This window comes from Aspergillus lentulus (genome assembly GCF_001445615.1).
Source record: "Aspergillus lentulus DNA, contig: Alt08, strain: IFM 54703, whole genome shotgun sequence".
NCBI classification, from domain to species: domain Eukaryota; kingdom Fungi; phylum Ascomycota; class Eurotiomycetes; order Eurotiales; family Aspergillaceae; genus Aspergillus; species Aspergillus lentulus.
Window position 1 is genome coordinate 822,708 of NW_028322118.1, and position 15,448 is coordinate 838,155.

At 50.4% G+C, this 15,448-nt stretch overlaps 7 protein-coding genes across 7 annotated transcripts; 2 read left to right on the forward strand and 5 right to left on the reverse strand.

Annotated features, from left to right (window-relative positions):
• Positions 1-100: 100 nt before the first annotated feature.
• Positions 101-497, reverse strand: ALT_3535 (uncharacterized protein; the record flags this gene model as incomplete). The annotated part of the gene is made up of 2 exons (XM_033563704.1): positions 101-315; positions 374-497. The coding sequence occupies 2 exons, from the start codon at positions 495-497 to the stop codon at positions 101-103; spliced, it is 339 nt and encodes a 112-aa protein (XP_033419595.1).
• Positions 498-765: 268 nt separating this feature from the next.
• On the forward strand, positions 766-1,261 carry ALT_3536 (transcription initiation factor IIA subunit gamma; the record flags this gene model as incomplete). The annotated part of the gene is made up of 3 exons (XM_033563703.1): positions 766-806; positions 860-1,007; positions 1,115-1,261. The coding sequence occupies 3 exons, from the start codon at positions 766-768 to the stop codon at positions 1,259-1,261; spliced, it is 336 nt and encodes a 111-aa protein (XP_033419594.1).
• A 456-nt stretch (positions 1,262-1,717) lies between these two features.
• Positions 1,718-2,956, forward strand: ALT_3537 (uncharacterized protein; the record flags this gene model as incomplete). The annotated part of the gene is made up of 3 exons (XM_033563702.1): positions 1,718-1,892; positions 1,949-1,994; positions 2,053-2,956. The coding sequence occupies 3 exons, from the start codon at positions 1,718-1,720 to the stop codon at positions 2,954-2,956; spliced, it is 1,125 nt and encodes a 374-aa protein (XP_033419593.1).
• Positions 2,957-5,533: 2,577 nt separating this feature from the next.
• ALT_3538 (aldehyde dehydrogenase family protein) lies at positions 5,534-7,081 on the reverse strand (the record flags this gene model as incomplete). Its single annotated transcript, XM_033563700.2, has 3 exons — positions 5,534-5,647; positions 5,709-6,593; positions 6,665-7,081. 3 exons carry the CDS (start codon positions 7,079-7,081, stop codon positions 5,534-5,536), a joined length of 1,416 nt encoding a protein of 471 aa, XP_033419591.2.
• Positions 7,082-7,607: 526 nt separating this feature from the next.
• Positions 7,608-10,500, reverse strand: ALT_3539 (DUF323 domain protein; the record flags this gene model as incomplete). Its single annotated transcript, XM_033563699.2, has 7 exons — positions 7,608-7,674; positions 7,727-7,808; positions 7,863-8,164; positions 8,220-9,111; positions 9,170-9,385; positions 9,470-10,149; positions 10,205-10,500. The coding sequence occupies 7 exons, from the start codon at positions 10,498-10,500 to the stop codon at positions 7,608-7,610; spliced, it is 2,535 nt and encodes an 844-aa protein (XP_033419590.2).
• Positions 10,501-12,048: 1,548 nt separating this feature from the next.
• ALT_3540 (DUF92 domain-containing protein) lies at positions 12,049-13,363 on the reverse strand (the record flags this gene model as incomplete). Its single annotated transcript, XM_033563698.2, has 4 exons — positions 12,049-12,393; positions 12,450-12,816; positions 12,899-13,116; positions 13,190-13,363. The coding sequence occupies 4 exons, from the start codon at positions 13,361-13,363 to the stop codon at positions 12,049-12,051; spliced, it is 1,104 nt and encodes a 367-aa protein (XP_033419589.2).
• A 725-nt stretch (positions 13,364-14,088) lies between these two features.
• On the reverse strand, positions 14,089-15,255 carry ALT_3541 (putative pyruvate formate lyase activating enzyme; the record flags this gene model as incomplete). The annotated part of the gene is made up of 2 exons (XM_033563697.2): positions 14,089-14,796; positions 14,860-15,255. The coding sequence occupies 2 exons, from the start codon at positions 15,253-15,255 to the stop codon at positions 14,089-14,091; spliced, it is 1,104 nt and encodes a 367-aa protein (XP_033419588.2).
• Positions 15,256-15,448: the final 193 nt, after the last annotated feature.

A 15,448-nucleotide genomic window follows, 5' to 3' on the forward strand; every position in this document is an offset into this window, starting at 1 on the left:
GCCTAAGTGAATAACGATGCTATATGGCGCATATCAGGTTCTTGCCCCAATGCCCATGCACGCCAGGTCAGAAATTCGTGGACTTAGCCAGGTTGCTCGCTCAGATGTAGCGAAACATGTTGTTCCGAACACTCCGTTTCATGGCGGTTGGTTTGCCATCCTCATATTCGATACCAGAGGCCCCACCCTCACCAGACATCTGCTCGAGGCGTTCACGAAGCTCCTCGTCCGCTTGAGCAACACTTTTGGTCACTTTGGGTTTTGATTCCTTGCTGCCGTCGCGGACGTTTGATGGATCCTCGGACGGGGTCTGAACTTCGAGGGACTTTAGCAATGAGAGACGACAATTGCTTGAGGTACATCATGCACAAACCAGTTTTAGCATTTGACTTGCTCGACCTTTGCGCCGTGTAGGATAAGAGCCGCTTTCCAGAGCAGAGGCGCGATGTACGCACAGGCAGGCGTACTGCCATGCACAAAATTTGTTGTACATTCATGATGTTCAAGTGTCAAGCAAAAGACTTTTGAGATTCAGCTCCACCAGAAGAAGTAGATGTTTCAAGGTTTGTACCTTTCTGGGGTGTTATTCTGTTGACACTGATGTAATCATCAATACTCTGTAATGATGTCAATGTCACATGACATCACGATCAAATTATCACGTGATGGTTGTCCCCGCGATACGCTTCAACCGGCCCAGCCTGACTCTTCCTGATTCATCCTTTCGCCATCCCCTGACTTGATCGCTCACATTTAAATGACAATATGAGTGCTCAGGCATACTATGAGTTGTATCGCGGGAGCAGGTACTAGACACCCAGCAAAAGCTGTGTTACTTTTCACTGACCATTTTGCCCAGTCTCGGTCTCTCCCTTACCGATACGCTCGATGACTTGATCAACGAAGGCCGGATTGAGCCCCAGCTCGCCATGAAGATTCTCTCCACGTTTGATCGTGTTATTACAGAAGTGCTCGCGGATAAAGTGCGCGCAAGGCTTACGTTCAAGGTAGCTTCTTCCGTCTACAACTTGCCCGACCGATCTAGGAGACCGGGAATAGAACTGCTCTTGTGACAACATTGACGGTGACTAACTTGCCCTTTCCTGGACTGTAGGGTCACCTGGATACCTATCGATTCTGCGACGAAGTGTGGACCTTCCTTATCAAAGACGTTACTTTCAAGTTGGACAACCAGACGACAGTGACAGCAGACAAGGTGAAGATTGTGAGCTGCAATAGCAAGCGCCCTGGAGAGGCGTAAACACCTTCTTATGGATTTACTCATGGCGTTTTACTGGGATATTTCACTCGCCAGGCGTTTTCCTGTACAAGATGTCACCATTTGATTTGGCTGGGCACATGGTTTTCTTCATCTTTCGGGTTTTATTCTATTGGCGTTGGGGCAAGAGCTAGATTTCGCATCACGAATACCTCAATAGTCATATCAAATCAAGATACCCTGATTCATCTACCTTTCTCCTTCTGCGATGAGTGAAACTGAGTTGGCCCGCAGTTCCCGCCACTTGCTAGGTAGACTTAAATCAACTAAATCCCAGTGCGGAGAGCGGGGCGGAACGCCTCCCGCGCTCAATCGTTCATCGATTGCGGAGACAGAATTATAGTCAGATCTCGACAACGAAGACCTGACAACACGACGATTGAAGCTCAGTGATGTCGCGTTTCGTCTCGGCCAAAATATTTAAGAATACAGTTCAGCATGCCTCGGACTCTCCCATGGCTTACGGGCAGTGGTACCAAAGCCGAGGACACAAAGAGTTCACCGCGTCGACGTGAAGTGAAGCTCGAGAAAGGTTCGGACCACAGTGCTGAGGAGACGCCGAAGGCATCCAAGTCTACGTCGCGAGGAGAGAAACGAGATTTTCTTCGGTCTTGTAAGTAAAAGGAGGTTCTGGGGCTGTACGTGTCCTTTCTGATAAGATCTACGCAGCACCGAGTCCTCCAACGTCTCCGATCCAGCGATGTCCGTCAGAAGAGTACGCACTGCAAATCATCCCCGGGACTGAGGGAACCTTACTGATATGTGAAACACAGATATTTGATTGAAGGGTTCAATAAAGATGATATTTACATGATGGTCGAAGACGAGTTCTACGCCATGGCGCAAACGTTCACCAAGCACCTCCACTATGCGGAATACGTCAAACGCAAGAAGGAGGCGAAACTCCAAAACGCAGCAGCAATTCGAAACCTTGCACGACCTACTGATGGGGTCACGCCGAAGAGCGAAGAGATGAAGAGGACGGAGGCCGCCGCCGCCCTCTCAGCCCGCCAAAGGGCAGGCTTGGAGAAAATGGGCGGTAAGCGGCCGCAGCTGGACTCTGATAAGGAGGAAGACGATACAGATGAAGACGATGGGCTTGCGGGTACCTCGCTAGGGTACCTTATGACGAGTCCACGGAAGGCTCGGTCGCTGGTAGGCATGCAAGGTGTCAAATCGTCCACTAGGGCGGCTGCTGGGTTCGCCCAGACGTCTGGTGTTAAAAGGCAACAGACGAATCCTGATGCGCATATCCATTCCTCACCGCAGACTGAAGTCGAAGCAGACGATCATGCGGTGGATGCAACCGCTACGGAAGATGACGACTTGGATGTACAGATCACCAAGACATCCACAAGACCGACAGCAAAAAAACGTTCTATTGAATCAGATCCCAGCTCACCGGTCTTAAGGACCAGCTCTTCTACTCCTCAGTATACTGACAATGATGGTAAAGGAAAAAGAGCCGTCCGCGTTATTCACAGAACTCCACCGTTGGGTAGATCGAGAAGAAAAGTATTCATCGATGACTTTGACGAGCTACCAGAGCCGTCAAATCAAAACCCTTCGGCACATGGCCGGCTCAAATCTCACACAGCTAATAATACAAAGGATCCGAACGAAAGTGGTGTAAAGAGAAAATCCCGTCTCAATGAAGTTCCGACATTTTTGTTTTGAACATAGAACAGCGACAATCCCCAATCTCCTGGAGATATCCATTGGCGACATTGTTCGAAAATGTCCAACGATCCTAAGTTGGATTCAACATCTTTGTCGAAGCGAAACCATCACTCATGGCAAGAAGACGGGCCCACGAGTTTAATGCTCATCCTCCGGACATGCTCCTTGATCTTGTCCCGTGTGGACGGCTGACGCTGAACTCCCTTGACTGTGTCCTTCTCTAGTGCCGAGCCATGACTATGCAATGTCAGCGCGCTAGGTAGAAAAACCGTCAGAACTTGATTCAATATTATGATTTAGCAATGGAACTAACTCATCATCCGGGAAGAAGTTTGGCAGCTCTTCTTTGCGGAAGTTCGTTGGTGGGCCCTGCGGACAATGTCAGGATTTCGCTCGAGGAATGCTGAGGGCTTTGGACTTACTATCTCCAAGACCCTATGTGTCTTCTTCTGAAATGGTGATTTCACGAATCGAACAATCTGTCTGAAGCACTCCATAGTTGGGACAAGTTGGTAATACAATTGATGGGAAAGAAATGGAAAATGAGTGTTGAAATCCGGTTGACCGATATATGCAAAGATTTTCGCGGCGAGAAGAGCAGACAAGATGCAAAATCTAGCGTCAAGAGGGCACTTTCGCAGGCTGCTTTGAACGAATGACGTTTATACCAAACGATGGACTTTCGACTGAAACGCTTGAAACAATACAAAAATTCACGATAAATGAAGGACTGGTCGATGCTCTATGACATCAAGGCTATGGATTGGAGTCAGAAAGTCGAATTTGACATGGACATGGTGCAATCATATATAGTGAATGTCCTCTAAGGAGCTACAGCCTACAGTATGGCCTTGTTTAATGATTTCCGCCTGCTGCAATGTAGGCTAAGCTGATCGGTAGTCTCTGTGGAACGACGAGCATTGCGAGTTTCGAGTGAAAACTTTGTGAAGCGCGCTGTCACACATTCCTTTGGCAGCTGTCTCCTCGCAGCAGTGCTGCATCTGCGGGTTTTACCTGGGTGACTTGTCCCAATAAGACGGCCTCGACAAAGCCGTGGAATTTTCTGCCAGAGAGTTCTTGGGCCCTTCCTGACGAACTCTTCCTCATTCGATCGACGTCAAATTTCGATGAAAATGCAGGGCAACGAAATTGTCAGGCCTTGCATACTTACACCACTGTCATCGGCTCCTTGAAAGCGTGTCGATAACACTAGTACAGCAACAAACTTCCGCGTCTGGTACATGGACTGGATACGTGCAGCAAGAACCCCTGCGCCTAGATTCCTGAGTACGCAGTTGCCACTCGCTTTGTCTAAATCGGTTACCGATTTGCTGGGCCTTTATTCCAAACTCCAGTGGCTTAAATCGACCTGTTCCAGTCCAACGTCCTAGATGTCTCGGAAAGTGGCAGTATGCATATGCACCATTTGACGTGCACAGAATGTGCCATCATATCTCTACGCTGATAAAAATAAGCCCATAGCGATAACAGCCAAAGGCAATTTGCCTGATACCTTTCCTTTACTTTGAAAAGGCCGACTTGTCTGTTTCTCAGTAGCATTGCGCACATCACAGGGGCGCTCCTGGCAGTATGAAGTTTTCAATCATCTAGGGAGCTGCTTTAAACAGTGTTCCATCGCTTGTACCCATTGCCGTTATCGCGATCAACATTCCTACGTCAGTACATTTTCCGCCTCCACACGCGACGTGTGTGAGGGTCGGCCGAGTTCAAATTTGGACCGAAGACAGCACAGCACCACTGGACTCCTAACCTCCTCTCGTGTATGGTCGTATTGCTGTCTGGCGCTGCGCGATCCCGAAGGGAGAACGAGGATTGTGCCTACGAATGTACGTATCCCTTGCTTCAGCAACTATGCGGCCGCAGCGGCCCCCTCCTCGGCATTGACATTCCTGTCGCCCCATCTGCTCTATTATTTGCACGTCTGATTGACCGCAATTTGATTTATTTCTTTCTTTCGATTGGCCGATGGGCGAGGGACCCGCCTGCCTGGAGACTGTAAAGGGAAGGTCCCAAAACCAAAGCGTCGAATTATCCCTTGCCATGTGCAAAATTCCTTCGGGGTCAAGGGAGATTGCAGTACTCCGTAGATATGTTGTCCGCTTTCTCGCCCTATCATGACGGGTATGGCGGCAATTGATGGGAGGTTGATAATTGTCCTGAATGCAGTAGCTGCCTGGCACTTTTACTACGCTTCTGGGCATCGCTACCTCGAATTCCTGCACTTCCCGCCGTATTCTAAACATCGCGGGAATTGAAATAAACTTCACTGGCTTAGCTGCGGAATTCAAGAGGTCTATTTGGTGCGAAATCAGCATGACCTTTTGTTGTTGGTGCGCAATCCTCAGTCGCCCTGTGACAGGAGATAAGAGACGGGCGTGCCTCGTGAGGGTCGAGATCTTGAATAACCATTCCTCAAATTCTCGTCGTTGATTGAGAGTGTCCAGTGATATTTATTATTACCTGGGGCTATCTCAATAATTCGCCAATAAGGCCTGACTCTTGGTATTTCGATGCTAATGGCTGTCAAAGGATAACAAGTTATGTATGGGTTATCTATTTCGGATAATCCTTGACATGATAGCTCTTGAGCTTGACGAATTGCTCGAATCCGAACCTGCTCAGCGTGACACCACGACCTGAGTTCTTCCAACCGGTCCACGCAAGATCCTACAGACATGTCAATCGTCATCTTCGTTGCACTATAAGCCAAAGAGTGTGTATTACTTACCGGACTAGGAAAGTCAGATCTGTTGATGAAGACAGTTCCCGCCTCAACTTGCTCAATGAGATCCTCAGCCTTAGGGACATCCTTTGTCCAGATGCTTGCAGTGAGTCCGAACTCGCTGTCGTTCATGAGCTTGACTGCCTCCTCGTCGCTCTCAACCTTCATCACGGGAAGCACGGGGCCAAAAGTCTCCTCCGTCATGACACGCATATTGTGATTGACGCCCGTCAGCAACGTGGGCTTGACGTAATTACCATCTGCAGGAAGATTATCGAACGTCTCGTTGGCAGGGGTCTCGTCCCGAGCACCCTTCTCGACCGCCTCAGCGATATGGGCCAGAATCGTCTCCTTCGCGCGCTTCGAGATGACGGGCCCAATCTGCGTAGACTTTTCCGACGGGACCCCAACACGATACTTGCTCAACACCTTCTTCACTTCAGCGACGAACGTCTCGTAGATGTTCTTGTGGACGTAAACCCGCTCAATCGCGCAGCAGCTCTGACCACTGTTGAAGATTGCCCCATCAACAATCTCCTCCGCCGCCCACGCCACATCCACATCGTCCCGCACATAAGCCGGATCCTTGCCACCGAGCTCGAGCCCGACACTGACAATGCGATCTGCCGCGGCCTTCTGCACTGCCAACCCACCAGCCACAGACCCAGTGAAGCAGATATGGTTGATCTGAGGCGACTGAACAAGCTTCTCGAGTATCTCCGGCGCTCCGCAGTGGAAATACTGGAGGACATTCTCCGGCAGACCAGCCTCAGCGAACGCAGCAGCAACCTCCTCCACGACGGTGGGCGTCTGAGGCGACGGCTTCAAGATAACAGCATTGCCCGCTAGAATCGCCGGAATCAAGCTGTTAACCAGAACCAGGTAGGGGTACTATACAGATCACTGTTAGTAAAACTCATCCCTCTTTGCACACTAAACAGAATTGAAAACCGCAAACATACATTCCAAGCAAATATAATCAGCACAACCCCCACCGGCTTCCGCTTAATAAACCTCTTGAACCCCTTCTCTTCCTCCCCAGGAACAACCCCTTCCTCGCCCAGCACCGACGGCGCAATCCGATTCAAGTACTGACTGCGCTTCACCGCCGTGGAGATCTCGACACCAGTATACGAAATCGGCCGCCCCATCTGCTCCGTCAACTGGAGCGCAAGCTCTTCTTTCCTCTTCTCAAGGACGGCTAGTGCCCGGTCAACGATCTGCTGTCGTTGCTCGAGGGTCGTGGACCGCGAGAAGGAGCGGAATGCCTCCTGCGCGAGGTCGGGGATGCGCTTGATTTCATCGGTGGAGATGCCGGTGCGGGTGAGAATCGGGCGGTTGGTGGAGGGGGAAATGGTTGTGATGGTTTCTGCGGACATTGTGATTCGTTTGGATTATGGTAATTCGTTTGTACAGGTCGGGGGGAGAGCAGTCGGGGGTGGAAGGAAATAGTTCATAGACCGAGGGTATCTGCAGCGTTATCTATGCTGGAGGGGTGTCTTGTCACGTTATCTGGTGGAAGCTCCCCGCGGGTGGCGGGATCCACTAATTTCTGGATAGTCTCTGCCGAAAGGGGACTGATATCAATATTTCCCCGTCTTCGATGGCCCGAAACGTACCCGGGTGGCGTTGTAATGGTCAAGGTACGTTAAGGTACATGGAGATAGAATTTAGATCCTAGGAGAAAGAGGAATAGACATATTCCGCTATCTCTATCAGCTTATCGGGATATCGCATATGACAATGCTACAATACCATTTCGTCAACTAACGCTACTCGCAAAAAGACCCAGCTTAGAGTTTTTCTGGCAGGTTGGTAACTTGATGGTCTTCAGTGGTACCGAAGAATAGCATCCAATTGCTTTCCATGGATCATCTCTATACAAAATTATAGGCGACATCTATCCTACTGACTGCGCACGAGACGTGCCCCCGCCCAAGTGTAAGGATAGTTGTGTTGATACCAGTTGACACTTTTTGAACGGTCAGTGCATATTCAGGTGGACATGACAGGTGATAACTTACAATGTTGTCCGCCCGGCGATTCTGGGATGCGTTGCCCACGAGCCACCCAGGACAATGTTGTGCTTTCCGTCAAAGAAGTCCGCTATTTCCGGTTAGTTGAGTCTATAGAAATCCATCGAGCACGTCAACAGCTTACCTGTATAACCTGGATAAATATCCATGGCCTTGAAGCCATCATGTGGCGTTAATGGCGTGCTGGTCCATTCCCAGACTCCTCCAAACTCGCCCTGACCGGCAAGTCGATCGCCGTTCTGGATGACCGGGGAAGGATGCCAGTGCTTGAACCCAACGTTGCAACCGTGGAGGTCAACAAATACTGGCATTGTGCTTTGGGAAGGAGGTTGGACTGGCTGGTGTTCTGGGGTTCGAGGCTTATCCGGGTGAATCTTCGAGTGCCCGTTCGTCATCATATCACCGTTAGTGCCGTTGACACCGTTGCTACTTTTTTGTCAGAGGAGGCCAAGTTTCCAAACACTTAGTGGAATATACTGACCTCTCGTGATCTGATGGCTCACGTTGTCTTGCCTCCTTCAGCTGAGCGGAGTAGTTGTAGATACTCTTGACCTCCTCATAAGTGGGAAGTCTGCAGCCCACCCATTCGGCGTATTGGGACAGTTCGTCATAGGAAGCCATAACAGGCCAGTCCTGCGCGAATTCGAGCGGAACACGTCCAAATACGGTGCGGACAGCGAAGTTGTCCATGAAATCCTTCGTGGCTTGGCTGCTCTCCATAGTCACCCCCTTGGAGATTGGGTAATTCTCATCCGAATGAGTTAGGACCCAGGACTCTGGCCGCCGGCGCTGACGAGTCGCTTGCAGGTATTTGGCATATTCGCCGTTTGTTATAGCACGAGCCTGTGCTTCGAAAGCACGAACTGTGATTGTTCGTCGAGGCTTCTCATTGTCCCATCCAAAAGACATATCAGGCAAAGATCGTTCGTCAGTATCGTCGAGCCCGATGGATAATGTCTGTTCGGGTATAGCAAACCATTCATTTGGTTTCGCGTTCGCTCTGGCCTGATGGAACAACTTCTCAAAATCTGGCCTGTCTGCAAGCGGAGGTGGGAGGGTCTTGTCACTCTGCAAAAGCATATAGAGGAAGGTCTCCAGGTGCATTGCTTCATGCTCGAAGCCAATCCAGAGTGCTTCCCCGAGGCAGCGGTTCCGCGTTATGTCATCCCTCTGCAAAACCGATTCAATCCTACTTCTGACTCTGTTCTGATAATCCAGAATCTCGGCAAGGGGAGGCCATTCATCTGGAATTTCACTATGAGAGTGGCAGTGCTCGGGATTGTCTACGTCGGGGTCAATCCCACGCTCGAAAATCTGTCGATAGTTTCGTGGTTCTGTCGGAGAGCCACCGAGAGCTCGTGTCAAATGAATGTCTAACAGAGCATCAGTATCATGCTCACGGCATTGACTAAAAGGTTCTGGAGGACCGACCGTTGAACGTGGGGATGTGTCCAAAGTAGAAGATCAATGCATTGCGAAGCTTGATAGGTTTCGCGAGGAGTTCTTCTCGGGGCACCATGGCCTTTGTAACCGTGTCCCAAGCGGTCCACAATGACTGGAATTCTTTGAAGCTCGGAACTGGATTGGCGGCATATTCGGACGGTTGGCTGGGAAGGCTGAGGGTTGGCGGTGATAGCAGATGGATATCTGTCAGTGGATGGCAGTTTCGTTAGTGGACGCTTCTCCCATAATCTCTGCTCACAGTGTTGCGGGAGGCAAGGACCAACTTACGGTACTCTTCAGAGCTATTTCCAAGCTCATCACAAAGGACGAGGTTCGCATCCCGCCAGAGTTGCTCCCGTTGATGGGGGCTATACTTGGTTGCCTCTTCAAAAACCAATTTCTCGCCTTTTTGCAGAAGCACGCCATCGATCGTAACATCCTGCTTCGGTGAGTAGAATGCTCGATGTCGACCCCCGTCAACATCATAGTCTGTCACCACCTCCCATTCAGAAAGCTTGAATGCCTCGTATCCTAGAACTGCATTTGCATGTAATAACCCATTCTCGTAGAACCTCTGAGTAATGCCCTTTGAATCGTTATATGCCTTATAGACCTTTTCCGGGTCCGTACAAGCATCTAGCCCGATGATCATCAGATCAGACGGCTTGAGTAGCCGAGCAAATTGGGCAAGAAACTCTGCTGCACCTTCACGACTGAAATTCCCAATCGATGATCCCATGGACATAACCACAGTGGGACGCTGTAGGTTCTGCGGATTGCTCAGCCAGGCAAGGGCATCATCATAGGTTCCGTGAAGACCGTGGAGATCAACATGAGAGTACTCGTCAGATGATACCTCGGCAAAGGTGCGCTGTAGCTCTGACAGGGATAGATCCAATGCATAGTAGTCGACGTGCTTTCCTGTCCGCTCGAACTCTTGAAGAAGGATCTTTATCTTACGAAGGTTCCTGCACAGGTGATTAGATACAGAACCTTCGGAGCATTCTTCGGAACAAATCATACCCACTACCAAGCTCCAATAATTGTGCGTTCTCGGGGACGCGTTCCACAATCTTCTTGGAGTAGTTCTGCAACACTTCGATTTCCGCGTTGGTCAGGTAGTACTCATCCACGTATGTGATTTCTTCGAAGAGCTTAAGCCCTTGAGCGTCGTAGAGTAGCATGGTGGGCAATGATTTTGGAGTACCCTCGGGAGGGTTGAGACCCTTGCGAATCTCGCTCACGAGCGAGAATTCCACGTCATTTTGATGTATATCGACAATCTCGACATTTTTCGCAGGGCACGGCAACGGGGACATTCTGACTATACTTTGAACTTCAAGGGACAACACGAGGAAAAAGGAAAGGGCGAGAAGTATGTCCTCGGAGTAAAGAACGAAGAAATAATTCAGATTGATATAGGGGGATTTCGACCCTTGTTTCGACAGAAGAAATGAGTGAGGGGTACTGGAGGGGAATGCACTAGTTTAAATGACAGAGCTGAGCTGCTGGATCAGATGCAAAAAAAAAAAAAGAAATATATTGGGGGGAATTGGACGGAACATTCTCCAGGAACAGGACTACGAATAGTAGAATATGATGCAGCATGATGATTAGTCGAGGTGAGGTAGAAAGGGCAGCTCTATGGGCCAGACCTCGAGCTCCTGCCCGGATGTAGGGGTAAGCATCGCCAGATCCAGCATCATCATCATGTTGGTTGCATGGAACACGATAGGCCGTCCCTGAATAATACACTTCAAGCTAACAAATGAGAAACTGAGCTATTTTGATGCAAACACCCCGCACTAGGTAACCCTCTCTCTCACTCAACAAGAGAGGGAATAATACCAAGGAGCCGCCAGAGGCGAAGATCGCGAATTGGATTATCAGATGGTGGGGGATGGGAAAATCCGCGAGGTAAGGTACGGGTCCGAGTGGTGTGACGTCGTCGCCCATCCCACTCTGCAGTAGTAGCCTGTACCTGAGCGTATACCCTCCATGCAAGTCTTAATGCAAGTCACAAATCACTATCGACTTAGCCCACCTGTATTTCTGAATCCATGATTTTGATGCCTTTTGCACATGCGACTTCTCAAACTTCTCAACACTTCTCAACAACGCCTTGTTTCTCCGTCGTGCTCGGTGAAAACCCGACTCGACCGGGCCACCCATTGCAAGTGACTCATGCAAACGGAGATATTTACCCTGAGTAGTAACAATCCAGCTGTAGAATTGGGAGTCGCGTCGTTCAACAATCCAACCATAAGCGCGCAAGCTGCCATGGCTGCAATCCCAGTGGAGACGAGAGTCAAGATGGATGACGTTGGTGAGTTTGCATCTGATTTGCATTGTTTGGCTGTCTCACTTTCTCCATATTTATGTTGTTTGTTAGGTTTGCTAGTTCCACAAACGTCCGTATTCCGTGGATCCACAGCGCTAGTCATCTACGTGCTTACAACTTACAGCTTCTTCAAGTTTCTGGGCAGGATTCCAAGATAGAGGTAGGTATTGGTAATCAGCCACTCGTCAATATTGGCCATTATATGAGGGAATTTACAGCCGCCAGCAACAAGGCTGAGAGCCACAGACGTATGTCGAACTGCCTCAGGCTCGATGTGTGTCATGTGACTGACGGTTACAGAGGATTTTGTAGAGCTTCCTACCAGGTTCTCTACATCTCCCCAAGCACTGCCTTTCCTTATGAATCATACCACTAGCCCATTCGGGGGACTAGATAACATTTCCGTAGATGGATCTCGAGGAGATTCCACCATAATTCTTGTCATCAAACTGGGATGTGATGATCTCTACCTAACAAGAGAATATCACTCATCAATCTGGTCCGTAGCATAGGCCGTTGTCATGACTCAAAAAACGCCAATCGATCGTCCAACATCACTGAAGGAGAAATTCCACGCCCAGCATGCAACAAGCATACCGCCCACACTCATCATAAAAGCCATCAAAACATTCACAGCATTATTATCCAGCACATCCCATCCGCTCTCGACCCGCCGGCTCTCATTATGCGGCTCCGTGGCCCGCCCTGGCGATTTGCCTCTCGAAGTCCCTGTAGCCCGAGTACCCTTCAATGCGGCAGCATTCGCAACCTCCTCCGTATGGCGGAGGTGCACGCTCCCGTCAGTACTGTGAGAGAAGCTCGACACCGGCGCCGTGCTACCAGGCCGTGCGGAGGAAGGATGGACGAGAACCTGCATCCACGTTAGACATCTGCGGAACGCGCGTGACAATATCGAACGGAACATACCTTTCCGCCACCAGTACCCTCGACAATCTTCCCGCTGCGCTTATCCACCACGCTCGCCTGTAACAGCCCACCCAGGATACTGTCCAGAACGCTTCCCAACGCACCCCACACCGTCACAGCCAGAACCCACTGCACCCGACTCACCGGCCCAGACGCCTCTCCCGAGCAAAAAGGTATGAGAATGGCCGACGTCACCGCAATCGTAAACGCCCCCAGTACACCAGCCAGCAACCCCGTAGCCGTAACCCCACCGTTCGTACCGGGCGGCACAACCCGCAGCGTAGGCGACGTAACCAGCCTCGGCTTCGACTTGGAGAGAATCCCCAGCTCAGAGGAAAACGTATCCGCAGCGACAGCGGCGTAGTTCCTATCCGCAAGTCATCACATCAGCACCAATCACCAACCCCAGCCATTGACAGTCAATAAATCCACGGGGCAAAAAAACATACGCCACAAACCCCACAACCAAAACATCTCCCGGCCGCCGACCAAGCGAGAAACACTCTTCCTCCTCCTTTGCACCACGCGCCAGAACCCACGTATGCAGCAGGACCAACACCGTCGCGACGACCGAGTTCGCCAACACCTGGATATGAGTGCGCTGGGCCTCGCCGCCCTCGGCGCCCGTCGCGGAGAGCGTAAGCCGGGCCTTAACCTCGTGTTTGACCTGTCGCCCGCAAGCGCGCGGAACCAATCAGTCAATCGTGGACGAGAAACGGGGGCATGCCGAGGTGACATACCTTCGTGACCTTCGATCCACCCAGATAGAATACCGCAAGGAGCGCAAAAGGGGCGGACCATGGATGCACAACGTGCGCGATCGCGGTCAGGACTGCGGCGATGATGCCCAGTGGTGTGAGGGTCTTGCGGGACCAGGCGCGGTGGGCAAGCGCCAGGACGGCGGGGACGGCCATGATGGGCTTCATTTTGTGATGGTTGACCCTGTTGTTGCTCTATTGACTCAAGTATGATAATGTAGTTGTAGAAAGCATGGTTGGAATGAACGGTGCGTAAGCTGTTCAGCTGAGAGATAAGCTGTCGAGTAATCATTTAAAATCGAACCGGGTTACCCCATCCGGAGTAGTGGATCTCAGCTGTCAACTGGCGTCATCCCAACCAGCTCCACCCAGCGATCGATCTATGGATAGCTTCACAAGAAGTCTCTCATCCTTCATCTTCAACATTATCTTCTAGCCAAAGATCCAATTCTGGTTTTACTGTCAGGAATAGTGATGCACGTGTATCACTCAATACCGATGGTCGACATGTATATAACTGCTTTAAAAAAACAAAGTCTAGGCTAATCGACACGGCCGGTTGCTAATATAAACAAATTGACCACGGTCTAATATACATACACGTATACGAAAGTGAAATCGGCATTTCTCTAAGATTAAAGCCCCATGGGTATAAAACAACCTAAGATAACTGATTTAGCCTGAAGATCTCCGTGTGACTGTCACCCCTTCTGGATAATACCGGCTAAATCGTGCCCAATTGGCCAACAAAAGGATAAAGTCGGACATGGGTCGGAGTTCCCGCGACTGGCAGCCAACACACTGCAACAGTACCACCCTCGATGTACGCGTCCTGCAATAAGCGCGGAGTCAATGCGTCAGAGGACGAAAGACAGATCGTCTCATAGATGAAACCCCCCATGTTCATTGACCTCACAGAATCGCCATAAGCCAGCCGCTACTGCAGCATCCTTGACCGAACCCAGTTCTTCATCGCGAACAGCCCGGTTGATGTCGGCATAGCGGACCTCATTCTTGTCTTCCTGGCTTGCGTTCCTCGTGGTCCGCTTCTTCTTGCCAACGTGTGCGTCAGGGTGGTACTGTTCCATGATATGCACATAAAGATCCTTTGAGATGTTTTCTGCGAGCCAGCGCATGATCTCGCGACCCTCGTCTTCTTTACCCGGCATGACCAGATGCCGTAGTAGTACCCCTTTCTTCGCAATGCCGTCGGATGTAAAGGACAGGTCGCCGACTTGCCTGTGCATCTCCTTGATGCTCTCCTTGGCGGTTTCAGCGTAGTCATCTGCCTTGAGTAGCCGCTTAGACGTGCTGCTCTTCCATACTTTGAAATCAGGCAGGTATATGTCCACCAGTCCATCCATCAACTGGAGTGACTCAAGCGAGTCGAAGGAAGACGTATTGTAGATGATGGGAATCTTCAGGCCCATGTCACGAGCGGCCAGGATCGAGAGAGCCACCTGGGGTACCACGTGCTCTGGTGTGACTAGGTTAATATTATGTACATTTCCCACCTGTTGGAGTTTAATGTACCACTCCGCCAGTTCTTCAGGGGTCAAATCGAAGCCGTTTCGCTGGTGCGCAATATCCTAGTTCGTGTGATGTCAGTGACAGTGCACAAGGATCTTATTTCAGCCCTTCCGAGAACGTACATGGTTCTGACAAAAGACACAGCGCAGATTGCACCCAGAGAAAAACACAGATCCGCTTCCATGGTATCCCTGTATACATGGCTCTTCACCTCGGTGCGGCGCAATGACATTGACCTTGGCCGTTTCCGCGCCGATCAAGCACACCCCTGTCTCTTCGTATCGATTCACGCCGCAACGACGGGGGCACAGATTGCAGTTTTGTAGGTGAGCGTAGGCGAGGGACCGTTTCTTTGCTGCGTCCACGGAAGAAAGAAGTTGATATCGTGGGATATATTCGTCTAGGAGAAATTGAGGTGGGATGCCTAGGAATCGTCTGGGTATAAGGGGAGACAAAGGCGAGCCCCAGCGGACTTGGCGAGGAGCGAAGGGTCGTAAGGTTCTGCTGAGGCTTGCCATGACAATATCTATATCAGATACTCCATTTCCTGGCGTGCTGGTTGAGGATGCTTGATCTTAGCGAACATGTGGAAAAGAGATGAAAGAACAAAGCTTAGCGGAGCACAGGAGGATAGAGTGCTTATCGATAACGACCAGTGGCGTCATAGTGGCCTGAGGCCGCAACTGGGGTACAGTAATCGTAGACAGATGG